Genomic DNA, 16,628 nt, shown 5'->3' on the forward strand with positions numbered 1-16,628 from the left:
TCCCCGGTCAGGGCACATGCAAGAAGCAGCCAATAAATGCATAAATGAGGGACACAACAAATGGACGTTTCTCTCTCTCTCTAAAATAAATAATTTAAGAAAAAAATTGTTAAACTTCTCTTTACTTCATTCTCAAGCTATTGTACTGACTTATCTTTCATTACCCTTCTTCTCCACAAGTGAATGGCAGTGTGTGAGTATATTTTAAATCTTCTCTCTTCTGTTTGTTTTCCTAAACTTTCCCATTTATTTTCTGACCTAGGCAGCTCTTGTGATGTATCCCTCTGTGATACATATATATATATATTACACACATACATATATGTATATATACACACACATACATATACATATACATACACATATATATCTCCACATCACTTATTCATTTTTACTTACCCATTCATCCTTGCCTCTTCCCCTTTTCTTTCTTTTATACCCTGCATTAATACATCAACAAATCCTCACTCTGTTTTCAAAATATATCCTGAATTGGCCATTTCTCATCACCTTCACACTACCATCAAAGCCAAAATACCCATCATCTCTCACCTGGACCACTGCAATAATCTTCCAACAAAGCTCCCTATTTCTGCCCTTGCCTCTCTGCTATCTATTCTCTACCAGCAGCCAGAGGGGATCCTTCCAAACATTAAGGTATATTTTGTCAGTATTCTATTCAGAACCCTCTAATGTTTAGTCACTTAACTTTAAGCTCTTGCATGTTTTTTAAAATATTTTTATTTATTTTTAGAGAGAAGGGAAGGGAGGGAGAAACAGAGGGAGAGAAATATTGATATGTAAGAGAAACATCAAGAGAAACATTGATCGGTCCTGGCTGGTGTTTCAATTGACCAGACTGTAAAACAAAAGTCACTGGTTCAATTCCTGGTCAGGTTATATGCCTGGGTTGTGGGCCAGGTCCCCAGTTGGGAGTGTGTGAGAGGCAGCCAATTGATGCTTCTCTACCTCTCTTTCTCCCTCCCTTCCCCTCCCTCTAAAAATAAATAAATACAATCTTTAAAAAAAGAGAGAGAAAACACCCCCCTCCCTCATGACTTCATTCACTTCTTTCCCTGTCACTATCCTGTCAGTCACTTTCCTTCTTTTTGTTGTCCCCTAGACATACTCTACCTCAGGCCTTTTACATTTGCTGGTTAAGCTTGAAATGCTCTTTCCTCAGACATCATTTGGTTTACTCTCTCATTTCCTTCAGTGTTCTGTTCAGATATCCCCTTCACCTAAAGGTCTTCCCTGGCCATTCTATAAACTATTACATCTCAGCCTTTCCCAACTCTCTGCTCTCTTTGTCCTACTTATATGTAACACTTGTCACCAAACAACTTATTATAGTAATGTATTTATTGCCTGTTTCTCTTCACTAGACCATGAGCACCTATAAAGTACACCTACAAAGAACACCACACTTGAAGAAGCAGAGATAAAGGTAACCAAGAAACTATTCCTGCCCTTGAGGGGTTCAAACAGTTCGGTGAGTCATATAACATAACAAGTAATTAGTGTGGAAATGCTCAAAGCACTTGGCTGCAAGAGTTTGAGGCCCCAGGGACAGTGCTGGTTGGGGCAGCAATTATGGCACTCTTCAGCCCCAGTGGCAGTGAAAACCATGAGTTCACTCTAAGACAATAAGAGTAATGAAAAGCACTCAGGAGACACCAGTGTTTAAGGGGTGAAGGGAAGCTGAGAAGAAATAATCAAGGAAGTGAAGAAGAGCTGAAAGAATGGAGTTAGTGCCTTTATTACTAATACTCATAAGCAATAAGCATTCATTACAATTTACCATGTGTCAGCTACTATCCTAAGCATCTCCATATGTTCACATATTAAACCTCACAACAATCCAAGGAGTTAGACACTAGTATGACCCTGTTTTACAGAGAAGAAACTGATTCACTCACCCAAATGAACATACCTACAGAGAAATTAAGATTAGAACCCAAGCAGTTTGAGTTTGTACTCTTAATCACTATGTTGTTGCCCATAATACTACACTGACTGTTCTAGCTCTACATGCCTTTTCCTAATTCACTGAGTACTATTAAGAGTCAGGTGCTGTTCTGGGCCCTGGATGTAGAGTAGTGAAGCAAAGTCCTCCCTTCATGGAGCTCATATCCTTGTATGGGGAACCTGCCATTGAACAAGTCAACAAATGCATGATAATAAGTACTGTAAAGAAAAATGAAGTAGGGTAATGTATTATTAACAATATGGGGTAAATAGGCTCTCTGAGGAGGAGATATTTAAGTAGAGAACTGAAGGGAGAGAGGAGCCAAGAGGTATCAGGGGTAAGAACATTCCAGGCAGAGGAAACAGCAAGTGCGAAAGCCTTAAGGTGTGAGTGTGCCTGGTGTGTTCCAGGAACTGAAAGGAGGTCAAAGCAGTAGAACAGAATGAAGTGGGGGCGGGCAAGATAATAAGGTCAGAAAGTTGTGGAAATGTTTCTAGGACATATTGTTAAGTGAAAAAGATTAACGGATCAGGTATAGTAGTTTATATGGTATCATCACCTTGAGTAAACAAAATATGTGCCCTTGCTGGTGTGGCTCAGTGGATTAAGTGCTGGCCTGCAAACCAAAGGGTCGCTGGTTCAATTCCCAGTCAGGGCACATGCCTGGGTTGCGGGCCAGGTCCCCAGTTGGGGATGTGCGAGAGGCAACCGATCGAGGTTTCCTCTCACACATCAATGTTTCTCTCCCTCTCTTTCTCCCTCCATTCCCCTCTCTCTGTGAATAAATAAAATCTATAAAAAAATAAAAATTAAAAAAATATGTTGTATATACATATATAAAAGATTATCTATGTGCTTATCTTCTGACATAATAGAATACAAATTTTCCAATAATTATCTTTTTATTTTATATTTTCATACTTAAATTTTTTACCTTGCATATACCATTTTTATAATAACCAAATGTAGTTTAACAAATATACTCAACCATGTGTTCAGCAGCTCCAGCTGAAGTCCTTCTCTCTATAACTGAGCCTCTCCAAAGAGTTGCCTACACTTTCTTCTTCTTGCTCTCTCCATTTCCCCCTCAACCAAGTACATTCTGACTTCAGATTTCACCTTTCCCCTGCAACTGCTGTTAATGAGATCATCTGTGCCTTCCCTAGGACTATGAGGAACAATCTTCAGTCTGTTTGCTTTTTGATCTCTCTGCTATATTTGACATTGTTTACAGTTCATCTGTCTGAAACTCTTTTTCTCCTCTGGCTTCCCTCTTACCTCATTTTACCTGACTGAGCATTCTCAGTCTCCTTTCATGGGCTACTTTACTATTTTTTAAAAATATTTTATTTACTTATTTTTAGAGAGAGGGGTAGGGAGGGAGAGAGAGGAAGAAAAACATCAATGTGTGGTTGCCTCTTGAACACCCCCAACTGGGGACCTGGCCCACAACCCAGGCATGTGTCCTGACTGGGAATCAAACCAGCGACCCTTTGGTTTACAGGCTGGCACTCAATCCACTGAGCCAAACCAGCCAGGACTCATGGGCTACTTAAAAAAAATTTTTTTTTAATTTACTGATTTTTGAAAGAGAGAGAAAGAAATATCAATTTGTTGTTCCATTTATTTATGCATTCATTGGTTGCTTCTTTTATGTGCCTTGACCAGATATCCAACCCTTGGTGTATCAGGACGATGCTTTAATCAACTGAGCTACCCAGCCGGGACTCATTTGCTAATTTTTGTTAGCCCACCCAATAGACCTGGGTTTCTTCTGGTTCTTGTTTTGACCCCTTCACCTATATGTGCTACACACACTCTTTCTGTGTGGACTTATCTATGCCCATGGTTTTTAGACAGTACAGGGTCCTAGGGCAGGGAATGGAAAACCACTGGGTAGCCAGGAAGCCAAGTTAAGACCAGTGGCCAGAAGATGTGGAAAGCATTGATTTTTGTTTTTAAAAAAAATTTTTAAGGATTTTATTTTTAGAGAGAGGGGAAGAGAGGGGAGAAACATCAGTGTATTGCCTCTCACATGCCCCTAACTGGGGACCCGGCCACAACCCAGGCACCTGTCCTGACTGGGAATCAAACTGGCAACTTCTTGATTCGCAGGCCGGTGCTCAATCCACAGAGCCACAGCAGCCAGAGTGACACCATAGTTTTGCATGTGTAATTGATCAAGGTTTGGCCCCTATAGGACTTTTCTAGGGTGGTCGTAATGAGCAACACAGCCATCTTGCCTCCACAGCACAGGCGCAAGATAGTTGACAAGCAACTTGACAGAAGGAGGAAGTAACCTCACCTTGATATAGAAAATTCCACTTCCTGAACCCCCCACAAGCCCACCTTTTCATACAAGCTTGCTTTTTCCCCAGCTTATAAAAGCAAGCAAGCAGAGCCAGCCCCAGAACCAGTTCAGAGGACCTTTCTTTCCTCGACCATAAGCTTAATAAAATCTGTTCAGAAGTTTCTCTGGGGTTTCCTCTTGATTTCTATCTTGGGGAACCAAAGAACTCTGATACTGGTAAGAGTTTCAGCAACCATCTCTATGCTTCCAACTCTCAAATCAATGTTTTTAGCCTTTTCTCCTGACTCCAGTCCAATATATCCAACTGCCATTTAGACAGCTCCACCTGCAGATCTCACAGGTCTCTCAAACTCAACTGTTTCAAAACCAAACTCATCATTTCCAAGCTGCTTCTTCCTCTTCTTGTTCTTACCTTAGCTAGTGATATCACCCCAGCCGGCAACCTGAGAAAAACCCTTCTTCTTCATTTTTTGACACCAAAAGTCATTCTATCTGCTATATATCTCTGGAAGCTGTCCTCATTCCTGTATCTTCACTGCCACTGCACCCAACATCTGGACTACTGCATATGGATATGAGTCTGAAGTTCTGGTATGAGGTTAGAAATATCCTAAATGCACTTTCTGCCTCTAGTCTCAATGTCAGCCTGCTTTTTATTTTTATTTTTATTTATTGATTTGAGAGAGAGAAACATTGATTTGTTGTTCCACTTATTTATGCTTTCATTGGTTGATTCTTTCATGTGCCCTGATCAGAGATGGAATCCACAACCTTCATGTGTCTGGATGATGCTCTGACCAACTGGGTTACCTGGCCAGGGTCCATCAGCCTGCTTTTTTATGCTCAGTTGCTATCACCAGTCCCTGCTTCAAATCTTTCCATTTTTTCCTATCCTTTGTGGGACAAACTCCTTAGTATGATCTGGTCAGTCATCTTCTGACACTTGCCCACATGTACCTTATGTTCAAGCAACAATGGAATACCTCGTTTCTCAAAAGCCCCTTTTCTTCCCATGTTTCTGTGAAAGTTTTGTGACATAGTATCTTTGTGTCCCAGATCTAACATAATAACTTGTACAAAGTTAATGTTCAGTAAATGCTTGTTCAATAAATAAAAGGATAACCCTGGCTGGTGTGGCTCAGTGTACTGAGCATCTGCCTGAAAACTGAAAGACTACCAGTTTGATTCCTAGTCAGGCACAGGCCTCTGTTAGGCCAGGTCCCCGGCTGGGGGTGTGTGGAGGCAACCAGTCGTCATTTCTCTCACACATCGATGTTTCTCTCCCTCTCTTTTTGTCTTTCTCCCTCCCTTCCCCTCTCTCGAACAATAAATAAATAAAACAACAAAAGGACAGAAAATCAGAAAGCACAGAGGTTGATGGTAATGGCACCAATCAGAAGACTACTATGAGAGTATAATTTAGAGATAACTAGAAAGAGAGAGAAAGGAAATGCTTTAGTACAACATTTCCTTCAAGCTTATACAAGGTGAAAGAGTAATAATCAAACAATAATTATTCTTATCATTTTTCTCTCTTTGAGAGATATGAAGTTTGCTCATTGGTACAATTTCACATGGAAACAATTTAACTGATTTTAAATAAAATGTACAAAAAAAATTGGTCCAGTACATGTGATTGCTAAATCCTCTGACAAAACAAGATCCCTTGGGTATGAGTCTCAAGGTCCAAGAGTGTAGTTGGGAAGGGGGTAATTTTTTTTTCTGCAGACATTAATTGTGCTAGTATAGACACTACTTGGCACAAGGGATACAAAGATAAGTAATATTCAGTTCTTATTCGCAAGGAGCTCATGACCCAAAAGTCGCTCAGTCTTTGCCTTTGGCCAGGACTACACCCAATCCTTTACTGAAAACCAGCTGTCCATGCTGGGGTTACTATTTACAGTCCATTAAGTCATAGGTATTGCTTTACTTAATTCTTTTGAAGTTCAGAAATGCAAATTTAAGGATTCAGGGCAGTAGCCATTTGCAGCCATTGTTTACTTTTTTTTTTTTTTTAATCTTCACCAGAGGACATGTTTATTGATTTTAGAGAGAAGGGAAGGGTGGTAGAGAGGGGGGGAGAGGAACATCCATGTGAGGGAGAAACACGGATCAGTTGCCTGTCTCGCATGCACCCTGATCCAGGGCCAAACCCAGGACCAAACCTGCAACCTAGGCATGTGCCCTGACCAGAATCAAACCTTCCACCTTTAGGTTTATGGGATGATGCTCCAAGCAACTGAGCCACCTCAGCCAGGGCACCTTTGTAGAAGAGTAATGGAGTTGGCCCTTCCTTCCCCGGAAGAAAGCAGCATCTGAAGATTTGGAACAAGACTCTATTCCGTGATGATCAAGTCTTCCCACAGGTAAATTTAAATGACGAGGTCACTGCTCTTTCTCAGCAGGAGGACTTTGGGATTACTAATCCAATGTTTTCCATCAAGGGCCTGTTTGGAGAAAGGAAATTGCTGATTTGAGAGGGGGTAAATTCACCGATGAATAAGGAAATCCCTTGGGGGGGTAAATGTTTCTATCTGAATGACACAGAAGACACTTTACTTAGATGATCTTATTCAATCTTCATAATAATCCTACGAAGTTGCTATTAATATCCTTATTTTTGCAAATTAGGAGCATAATGAGAGAAGGTGCTTGGTTCAAGATCACATAGCTACAATTATTGAACTTGCAATTCAAGCCCAGATTTGTGACTTTGAGCTCATGTTAGAGCCACCACAATACTAGTGCACAATGAGATGTCTTTCCAGGGAGGGGAAAAGGGAATGAATATCGAGATGTCCCTTCAAACAAAAAGTAATTCATGAATTGCAGAAAGCGGAAAATTTGGGGTTTGCTTCTTAAAAGTTTCTTTTTGTCATTTTGAAAAAATTAAAATAATGTGCATTTCTACTAGGCTGGCAACTATCAAGATGTAAAAAAGTCTTTTTTGGCAAGGTGTGGGGAAAAAGGCACTCAAACATTGCTGGTAGGAGTATGAAGTAGTACAGTACTTACAAGGGACAACTTGTCAACCTCTATGAAAATTACAAATGTACATACCTTTTGACTCAACAATTCCACTTCCAGAAATTTAGATTACAGGCCCTGGTCAGGAAGCTCAATTGGTTAGAGTGTCATCCCAATATGCTGAAGTTGCAGGTTCGATCCCTGGTGAGGTCACACACAAGTATCAACCAATGAATGCATAAATAAGTAGAATAACAAATCGATGTTTCTCTGTCTTTCAAATCAAAAAATAAAATTAAAAGAAGAGAAATGTATACTACAAATATATTTGCACATTCACTAATTACATATTTATGCACTGCAGCATTGTTTAAAATAGTAAAAATTTGGAAACAATTTAAGTGCCCACTAATAGAGAACTGGTTAGATAAACTATGCTACATCTATTCCATGCAGGAAATGCTGACTACCATAAGAATGACTTCCAAGACATTTCTAAGCAAGTTCCAGGTAGTGGGTTCAATATTTTTTCATTTATGGAAAAACTTCTATATGTACTTGCTTGTATAGGCACAGGCTATTTCTAGAAGAATATACAAGAGACTGATAATATTAGTTGCCCCTAAGAAAGGGTAAGATCTGACTGGGGTAGGGAGTGTAGTTCAGAACAAGGCTGGAGTGAAAACTTTAATTCCTTTAAATTTTTAACCATATGACTATATTAGGTATTCAAGAAAAATAAATTGAATTATAATTTAAAGAATTAAGCACCTGAATTCTTAAATTAAAGAATTTAAGAATTAAAGAATGGAGTTTAAGGTACCTTATGAATAAGCACAGAATGTCTTTTAAAAAATACATTCACATCATTGTGTTAGCCATCACCACTGTCCATCTCCATAACTTTTTATCTTGTAAATCTGAGAATCTACATTAAACAGTAACTCCCCAACCTCCCCTCACCCTAGCCCCTGTCAACCATCATTATAGTTTCTGTCTTTATAATTTTTGACTACTATAAATACCTCATATAAGTGGAATCTACAATATTAAAATAAATAGTTCATCATATGCAAATACCACATTTTGCTTATCGATTCATTAGTCAATAGACACTTGGGTGGTTTCTGTGTTTTGGCTATTGTGAATAACGTTGCCATGAACATGGTTGTACTAATATCTTTTTGAGACCCTGCTTTCAGTTCTTTTGGGTGCATATTAGAAGTGGAATTCCTAGATCATATAATGATCCTATTTTAAATTTTTTGAGTAACTGCCATACTTTTTTCCACAACAGCTGAACCATTTTACATTTCCACCAACACTGCACAAGCGTTCCAATTTCTCCACATCCTCACCAACACGTGTTTTGCTTTCTTTAAAATTAATTTTTTTCAAATACATTTGTCTCTGCCTACCCCCACCGCTTTCCCCTGCCCCCTCCCCCCTTGTTTTGCTTTTTTAATTATTATTATTTTTAAAGATTTTATTTATTTATTTTTAGTCAGTGGAGAAGGGAGGAGAAATATCAATGTGTGGTTGCCTCTTGTGCGCCCCCTCCTGGGGACCTGGCCCGCAACCCAGGCATGTGCTCTGACTGGGAATGGAACCGGCAACCCTTTGGTTTGCAGGCTGGCTTTCAATCCACTGAGCCACACCAGCCAGGGCTTGTTTTGCTTTTTAGATGGTAGCAATCTTAATAGGTGTAAGATGACATAGTATGTCTTTTTGGGATCAGAGGTATGGTTTGTGGATATTGGTATCAGACCTAATGATTTTTGGTCCTGCTACTTATTGTGTGACCTGGGACATTACTTTAAGTCCCAGTTTCCCCATTTGTAAAATCAGAATTATCTCAGAGGGCTGGTGAGAACTGAATGCACATATAACACGGGCTCACAGAAAGCACTCAACCAATATAAGTTATCATTTCTATACTAAAAGCTCCAACAGTAAACCCAGTTCTGATTTGCTCTGGCTCCTTTTGGAGGAATCTGGAGGCAAAGAGACAAAGATGATGTCTCAACTTTTTCTAACAAGAAGGTTGAGTCTAGAGATTTTGTACAATCTTATTAGACATTCTTTCTTCCTGTTGACCCGACCAACCTGCAGACCTCCCACCTGTGTCAAATGAGGTGTGCTTGAAGTAATGTTACTCAAAACCTAGCTGGTTTAGGTTTTCTCAGGGGCAGAGGAAGGCAAGAAACCCTGTTGGCATAGTTATATAAAGCCTGTCACTCAGGCCGCTGCCTATTACATCTGCAGACCGTTATGCATATTAAAGAAGGGGGGACAGATACAAAAGAAAAATAAGCGAGAGCGAGAGAGGGAGCAAATCAGGATGCTTGAGGGAATCCACGTGGTCGCCAATCTGTAAGTGATCAGAGCAGTCACACTGAAGCAACGCGCGCCACCCCCCCCCTCACGCCTATAGTATATTGCAAATGGAGAAACCTTCCACAATGGGGTGCTTTAGTTCTAGCAGAGTTTTGGGGCTGCTGTTTGAGAGACTGCCATGACTCCCACTCGTTTTGCACCTAGGAAACCACGCGATGTAACAACGAAATCTGGTTCCGTGCGTGCGCTCTGCAAACCATCTGGGCTCCGTCCTGCGCGGCTGGAACGACGACCGATCCGGGACAAGTTGGGGGAGTTGGAGCTTGCCTGTGTGTCTTCCCTTTCTCTGCCCTCCAACCGCGTCCCCCATCGTTCGCTTTGCACAAACATTTCGCCGTTGGAGGGACGCAGGTTTTCAGCACCAGGAGGCTGTGGACCTTCTCTGGAGGCGTGCGGTGCACCCTCCAGAGGACTAGAGCTGATTGCAACCTGCTCACCAAGATCGTCCCCCTCTTTCCCGCCCCAGGCTGCAATATTACGGCAGTGCGCCGTACCGGTGCGGGAGTCCAGGAAGGCTGCCTGACCTTCCAGCGAACTCCACCTCGGCTGGGGGGGGGGGGGGGCGGGAGGTTGCCCCGGGGCCGGCAGGCTGTGTATCGATTCCCCAGCCTCAGCCAACGCCAGTCCTCCCGGTACAAACTCCTCCTTCCCTTCTCTGCTTCCCCAGCCTTGCAGGCTTCTAACGCCTAGCTTGAGGCACCCTCCCCTCTTTCCCGCAATAAAGTAAACCGGGTGGATATCCATCCCCGCCCTAACCCTCCTCCTTTCTCCCCCCATCCCCCTCAGCCTACTAATTCAGCTCTGAGATCGCCGCCGGCGGGCCCCAACCACTCTGTGTATCATAAAGCCCAGAGCTCTTCTCCTCCCTCTTTCTTAATCAGAAACGTGCTCGTGAGCCCCCCTTTCCTCTGCCTGCATATATTAGGGTCTGCTTTGCATGCAGCGACTAGCACAGAACTGAGGAAGGGGCGGGGGCGCTTTTGCCCGCCTCTTCCCTCCAGGCCCCGTTAGCCATCCAACTTTAGCTACGTTGTAACACCGCCTTGTTAGCTGAGCACGCCGTGGCACCGGTACCCGAGCTGGAGAAACAGCCCATCTCACTGCTGAAGGGCACAAAAAACAGGGGTTCTTCAGCCTCGAGTGCCTAGTAGGGCGAGGAGGTGGCGGGAGACCTGCCAGTTGCTGTGTGCATTTTGGAGAGAGCTCCAGCAGGAAAATGGGAGGGGCTCTTTTTTTTTTTTAAGGCGCATTCATTGAAGGCCGTTCTGTTTTGCATATAGTAAACTGGGAAACGCTTCCGTTTTGCAGGTAGTACAAAAAGGAGTCTTTTATTATAGAGGCGTTAAATAAGGGCTGACCCATCTTGTATCCGTGCCCGGAGACAGAGAATGCTCACTGGTCCCCAACCCGGTAGCCGCGTTATCCTGGAAGCTGTTCTCCCGGGTGGTTCGAGTCCCAGCATATCCCGGGAACGAGTGTAATCGGCCTTTAGCTCTCCAGGCTGCAAGCGGCTTGGCTCCCTCCGCCTCCATCCCCTTCAAGTGCGCGCCCCCTCCCCCTCTCCCCGGAACCCGCGCTCCGCGTCGGGCTCCTCAGCTTCCTTCCCCCCTCCTTTTCCCGAGCTCAGCCGCTCCCGGAGGGCGGAGTATGCAGTTATTCAGGTTGCGGGGTGGGCGGCGGGCAGTAGGCAGCGGCCCGGGCCTCGGGATTGCGTAGCTGCAGCCAGGCGTCAGAAGGGGAGGCCGGAGCAGGGTATCCAGGTTACAGGGCCGGCTGGCGCGGCCCGGCGCTCTGCACGGCGGCCTGCAGGGCACAGGCCGCCAGGCGGCGCCGAGCGGGTTAGGCAGGTTCCGGGGCCCTCGGCACCCCCTCCGCCTCCCCGCCCCCCTGTGTTGTCGCCTCTCCCTATCGCTGCCTCACTTCACGGGGCGAACATGGCGCACAGCTGTCGGTGGCGCTTCCCCGCCCGACCCGGGACCACCGGGGGTGGCGGCGGCGGGGGGCGCCGGGGCCTAGGGGGCGCCCCGCGGCAACGTGTCCCGGCCCTGCTGCTTCCCCCCGGGCCTCCGGCCGGCGGCGGCGGCCCGGGGGCGCCCCCCTCCCCCCCGGCTGTGGCGGCCGCGGCGGCGGCGGCGGCGGGAAGCAGCGGGGCTGGGGCTGCAGGGGGAGCGGCCGCCGCCTCAGCAGCCTCTTCGTCGTCCTCCTCGTCTTCGTCTTCGTCATCATCTTCAGCCTCCTCTGGGCCGGCCCTGCTCCGGGTGGGCCCGGGCTTCGACGCGGCGCTGCAGGTCTCGGCCGCCATCGGCACCAACCTGCGCCGGTTCCGGGCGGTGTTTGGGGAGAGCGGCGGGGGAGGCGGCAGCGGAGAGGTAAGGGGGCGAGGAACCCCCAGGTCCGGGGTCTCGACCCTCTGCGGAGCCTCCTCCCCTCCCCCATCCGGGATTGTGGAGCATCCTAATTCGGGGACCATCCTGGGGTCCCTGACCCGGGACAGTGGCCCTCCCATCTTGGAACCCCCATACATGGATTCAGACCCTCAGGCGCTGCCATCCCGGGTTTGAACCCATGTGGCTGAGAGCGTTTGCCTCCCTGCTCTTCTTCCCCTGACCCTTACTCAAATGCCTTGGCACCGACCCCTCGCCGGGGCTTCCCATCCCGGGACTGAACCCCTCCTCCCTTCCACAGATTACCTCATCCAAGCAAGATTCCTCCCACCCTCCCTCCTAGGGACCTGATCCCTCCACACCCCGCCTCCCTCTCTGGGCAGATGTTCCACTCTTGGGGCAGTTTTTCTCTTGGGTATCTCTCGGGTGATGGCCTCATCCAGGGCCACGTTCTTCTCTCCTTGGGGACCGTTGTCCCTTCCAGTACCTTGCTGCCGAAATCCCGATGAATCCCTCGCTCCATCCCGGGCCAGGACCCTACACTACCAGCCACTCCCCCTTCATTCACCTCCTCCCGGGCCCCCCACTTCCCACCCCCTACCCCAAGCAGGTAGATACTCCCTCATCCCGCCCTATCCCCCGCCTCGCCCCCACCTAGGAAAAAAATCTTTACTCCATGCCTCCCTTCACCTCCTTTCCCTCTGAAGATAACGGTCATATCCTATACAGCGGTCTGCTTCCCCATCTTACACAGCTACAGTTTCTAGCCTATTGGTAAATTACCTTCACTCCACCCTTTCCTCCTTCAAAATGAAGGATTAGTAGCATCTTTGAGGGGAAATAGTTAACTGTCCCCTAGGCTCAGAGAAGAGCAGCTTTCCTCCATTCCCCCGGAGGAGAGGCAGGCTTTTGCTCCAGCTCCGAGGACGGGCCCCTGTGAGGGAGGTGTTTGTGGGGGACTTGGGCAGCACCCTCCCAGGGAAAGCAGCTGCTCTCCTACCCCACCCACTGCGCGTGAGAGCGCGCAGTCTCCAACCCTACCTCCCTTCTGGCCTTCTCCTCTCCAACATGGCATTATTGATCCACCTTTTCCGAGGCTAATCCTGGGGCATGGAAGCGGTGGGGGAAGAGGGGTTAAGTGAGAAGAGTCGATAGGGACAGTTTTGCTTTAGTGCGTGGTGGTGGTTGCTTTTGGTTGGGAAAAAGGGGATAATGAAGTGAAGTTATTCCTTAGAAAGAGTTAGGGTTATGTCTCTGATTCAAGATCTTTGCCCCTTCCACATTAGTACTGGGTGAGAATAGGGATGCTTTGATAAGCATTCAGCCTCCTTCAGCGGAAAGGAAAGTTGCCCTGGGAAGGGAAGTTGCCTTCAGGTTCAGCCATCGTCTTACGCATTTATTTTCCAGTTGGATGCAGAAGGGGGAGTTTGAATTGTAGGGGGGTGGGGGGGAGGATGAGGGATGCTAGGAGGGGGAAGAGCAGCTGCTAGGGCCTAAAGGAAGGGGGGTATGGGGTTGCTGCTCTGTACCGCTCTTGATTGAAACAGAAAGGGAAAGATAACCAGGCATTTCCTGCGTGCTCTGCCGTTGGTGCACATAAAATATCCTGGGCAAACCCCTATCCCCTATTGTGCCCCGCGCCCCTTTTGATATATCCTGGGAAGAAGGGTGGGGGAGATCCTAGAGATTTCAGCCTCTCCTTTCAAGGAGCTGGCGTTTTTTAGTTGTTAGTCTTCCTGCCTCCTTTTAAAAATCGTTTCTAAGGCAGCCTGATGAGACTGACAACAACCCGCCTTCTGATAGAGCAGGGAGGACATGATGGGGGCGTGTTCCTTGCTCTGTAGCTAGCTGCAGCGGCCCTTTCCCTGCCTCTCTCTGCTTTATCTCCACCTCCTTTTCCCAGCCTTCAGAAGGCAGCTGCAGTCAGCAGGATTGCTTGAGACTATTTATTGGTTGCTGTAGATTATTATTTTTTTTGAAAGGCCAATTCTGTATTTTTTAAGCTAACAACACAGATCCCATGTAGTTGGAGAACCAAAGGCCTCATACATGACAAAAAGACTGAACCGGTCAGGTTACTTGCATGGAGTTGGTGCTTAAATGTGAGTTGATTTTGCTTTTCTAAAAGATACAGCAGCAAAAATAAATAAATAAATAAATTTCATTTACCTGTTTATTTTCAAAATTGAGACTTAACTGGTTATATATAAAATTTTAGCCCTATGTATATTTGGGTATAATAATAAAGTCTTTATTAGGAGAAGTTAGTCTTATTTTAAGAGGATCCTCAGAAGCATTTTCTTCTTGCTTAGCATGCTTATGTATTTTGTATTGAAGGACCAAGTGTTCACATTCCAAATGTTATCCCACATTAAAAAGCAAAGTTTTACTCTGACAGTTTCCAATTATAGCTTTTTAAGAGACTGGTGAGAAAGAGAGCCACCTGGATTCAGGGACCTAATGTCTGGGCACCAGAATATTTTACCTGTTGGTCTTTGATAAATCACCTTTAAAGTTTTAATCAGGAGCTAATGTTTTCTTAGCCACTGGTGTTATTTTGCTTAACAGTAGTATACAATGAGTGAAGCCTGTTAAGGAATTGCATTTATTTCAAATAAGGTTATATAAGTAAGTTTTTTCTTCTTTTAAAAGTTTTGCCTGAACAGTAGTTGCTACTTCATTATGAGAAGAGTGGTTGACTGCTTATTAACTTTATGTTTTGTGAATTGGGCTTCAGTGGACTGTTATTTCACTGGTAAGTTTTCCATGTGATAGTTTGAGGCAACCTAGTATGGGTTGGTGGTATACATTGATTAGTGCTAACGCATAGTGATTATGTCCTTCGACCTGGTAGTTTTCAGTGTAGAAAAAAAGTATTTTGTTACAGAGTCTTACAAATCAATGATTTAAGTTCCAAAGCGGAAGTTTAGGATTCCCCTAAGCCAACATACTTGTAGAATTCTGAACGTTGTTTCTCAGAATTCACTCAGCTCTGTAGCATGTCTTGCCTGGATTCATGAAAACATGGTTTGTGACCCAAAATGATTCTGGCCTTCTAAAATTCTGGTTTGCTTTAAATGAACAATGACTGTAACGTGTTCGTAACAAAACCTAAGTTAATACTTACAGAACTAGTAGTAAGTTAAAGTGGTTGAAAGGTAATAGAACTTCCAGACCACTTCCCTTTTTAAACTTCTGTAGCCAAAGAAGACTTGTCCTTCACTGCCATGCATTCCTAACTTCCCTCATTGAATATCTTTCTGGGTAACAACTACATACAAGGAAGAGTTCTTCATGACCATATTCTGTTGGAATGGGGTTATGTTTAAAAATGTATAGGTGTTGCTTGTCTCCTATTCTGGCTTTCTGTATGGCAATTAGGAAATAGAATTTGAGTTTGATTTTTATCGAGCACTGTAAGAAGTCAGGTCTGTGTGTGTGCTTTCTTTCTCACCTGCGTAGCGTCTGTTCCAATATACTGAGGATTGTCTCAGGTAGAGTTAATGCTATTCTACTTTGCCATCTAAATAAGCATAGGACAGCATCTCTGTTGACTAGAATTTGGGTTGTTTGAAAATAAACCCCAGAAATGGTTTATTTATCAGCAACTAGTCTTTGTACCTTCTCTGCCACCTCACAAAATGTTGAAAGCTAACACTGATCCTGAAACATGGCAGACTTCAATTAGATATAAACATTGAAACTGAATTGCATTGGTATGCATTTGAAATGGCAGTTTAGTTGAGATGGACTGAGGCGGGCCCTTGGGTTGAGCTTAGAAAAGATGATGGTTCTGTAGTGAGAGAGCATCTGTGAGGTTGGGGTTTGTTTGTTTTTTCTGTTTATTGGGCATATGCACCAAGAGTGGGAGTTGCTCCTTCATTGCCTTTACAGTTAATCCTGAGCTTGGCAGAAGGAAAATGAAGCAGAGAATGCAGGTGGACTAGAAGAAACCCTGGAGTGGAAGTCAGTTGACATGGACTCTCTTCACACTCATCTCTCATTGTTTAGTTATGGGACCATAGGCCACTTTTAACCTTAAATTTTGGATCAGTAAAATGAAACGGTTGGGTTAATATTACCTCTTGAATTCTTCTCTACTCCTTTCCATTATGTGAATTTTTTAGTCAGGTCAGAACTTCTTACTGAGTTTATTTAAAGAGTCAGAGTCAGGGAGTCTCTTTGGTTATTTTTAATATGAGATTGTACATTTGCCCTTTTAACTAGCGTTATTGGGAAAGTTTTCATTGTATAAGCAAAATATAAGGACTTAACTGTATGGAAAAAGTACTTTGCTGAAGTTGATGTTGTAGATGTATGACTGGTCAGAATGGAAATTGTCAGTCTAGGTGGTGTATTCCTCTAGACGTGTGAGCTTTTCAGTGAAAAGAAAAATCCAGTGTACTAATGCATTTATAACTCCAAAGTTACAACATCTACATTGGAGGGAGTGGTTGTTAATATGCTTTAAAATGCAGTATAGTACTTGGGTTTGTACTGAGTGAGCATCAGAGAAATGCAGTCTTTAGAACTTTTCTTCAGCTCCTATCAACGGGCTCACCTGTACCTTCCATTTAATTATCTTGTAGGAAATCAT

The 16,628-nt window shown here is 44.5% G+C and overlaps 1 protein-coding gene across 2 annotated transcripts in view; it reads left to right on the plus strand.

Moving 5' to 3' along the window:
* The first annotated feature begins 11,581 nt into the window (after positions 1-11,581).
* The window catches only part of KMT2A (lysine methyltransferase 2A), an 86,096-nt gene continuing 81,049 nt past the window's right edge, over positions 11,582-16,628 (plus strand). Inside the window, exons 1-2 of one of the 2 annotated variants that reach the window (XM_054592343.1) lie at positions 11,582-12,016; positions 14,035-14,133. In XM_054592343.1, the coding sequence (XP_054448318.1) occupies positions 11,582-12,016; positions 14,035-14,133 (534 nt within the window). The remainder of the gene's footprint in view (positions 12,017-14,034; positions 14,134-16,628) is intronic. The other variant, XM_054592344.1, reaches the window with a different exon arrangement.

Source organism: Pteronotus mesoamericanus, unplaced genomic scaffold (genome assembly GCF_021234165.1).
Source record: "Pteronotus mesoamericanus isolate MK-2021 breed Mesoamerican mustached bat unplaced genomic scaffold, CSHL_Meso_final scaffold_36, whole genome shotgun sequence".
NCBI lineage: Eukaryota > Metazoa > Chordata > Mammalia > Chiroptera > Mormoopidae > Pteronotus > Pteronotus mesoamericanus.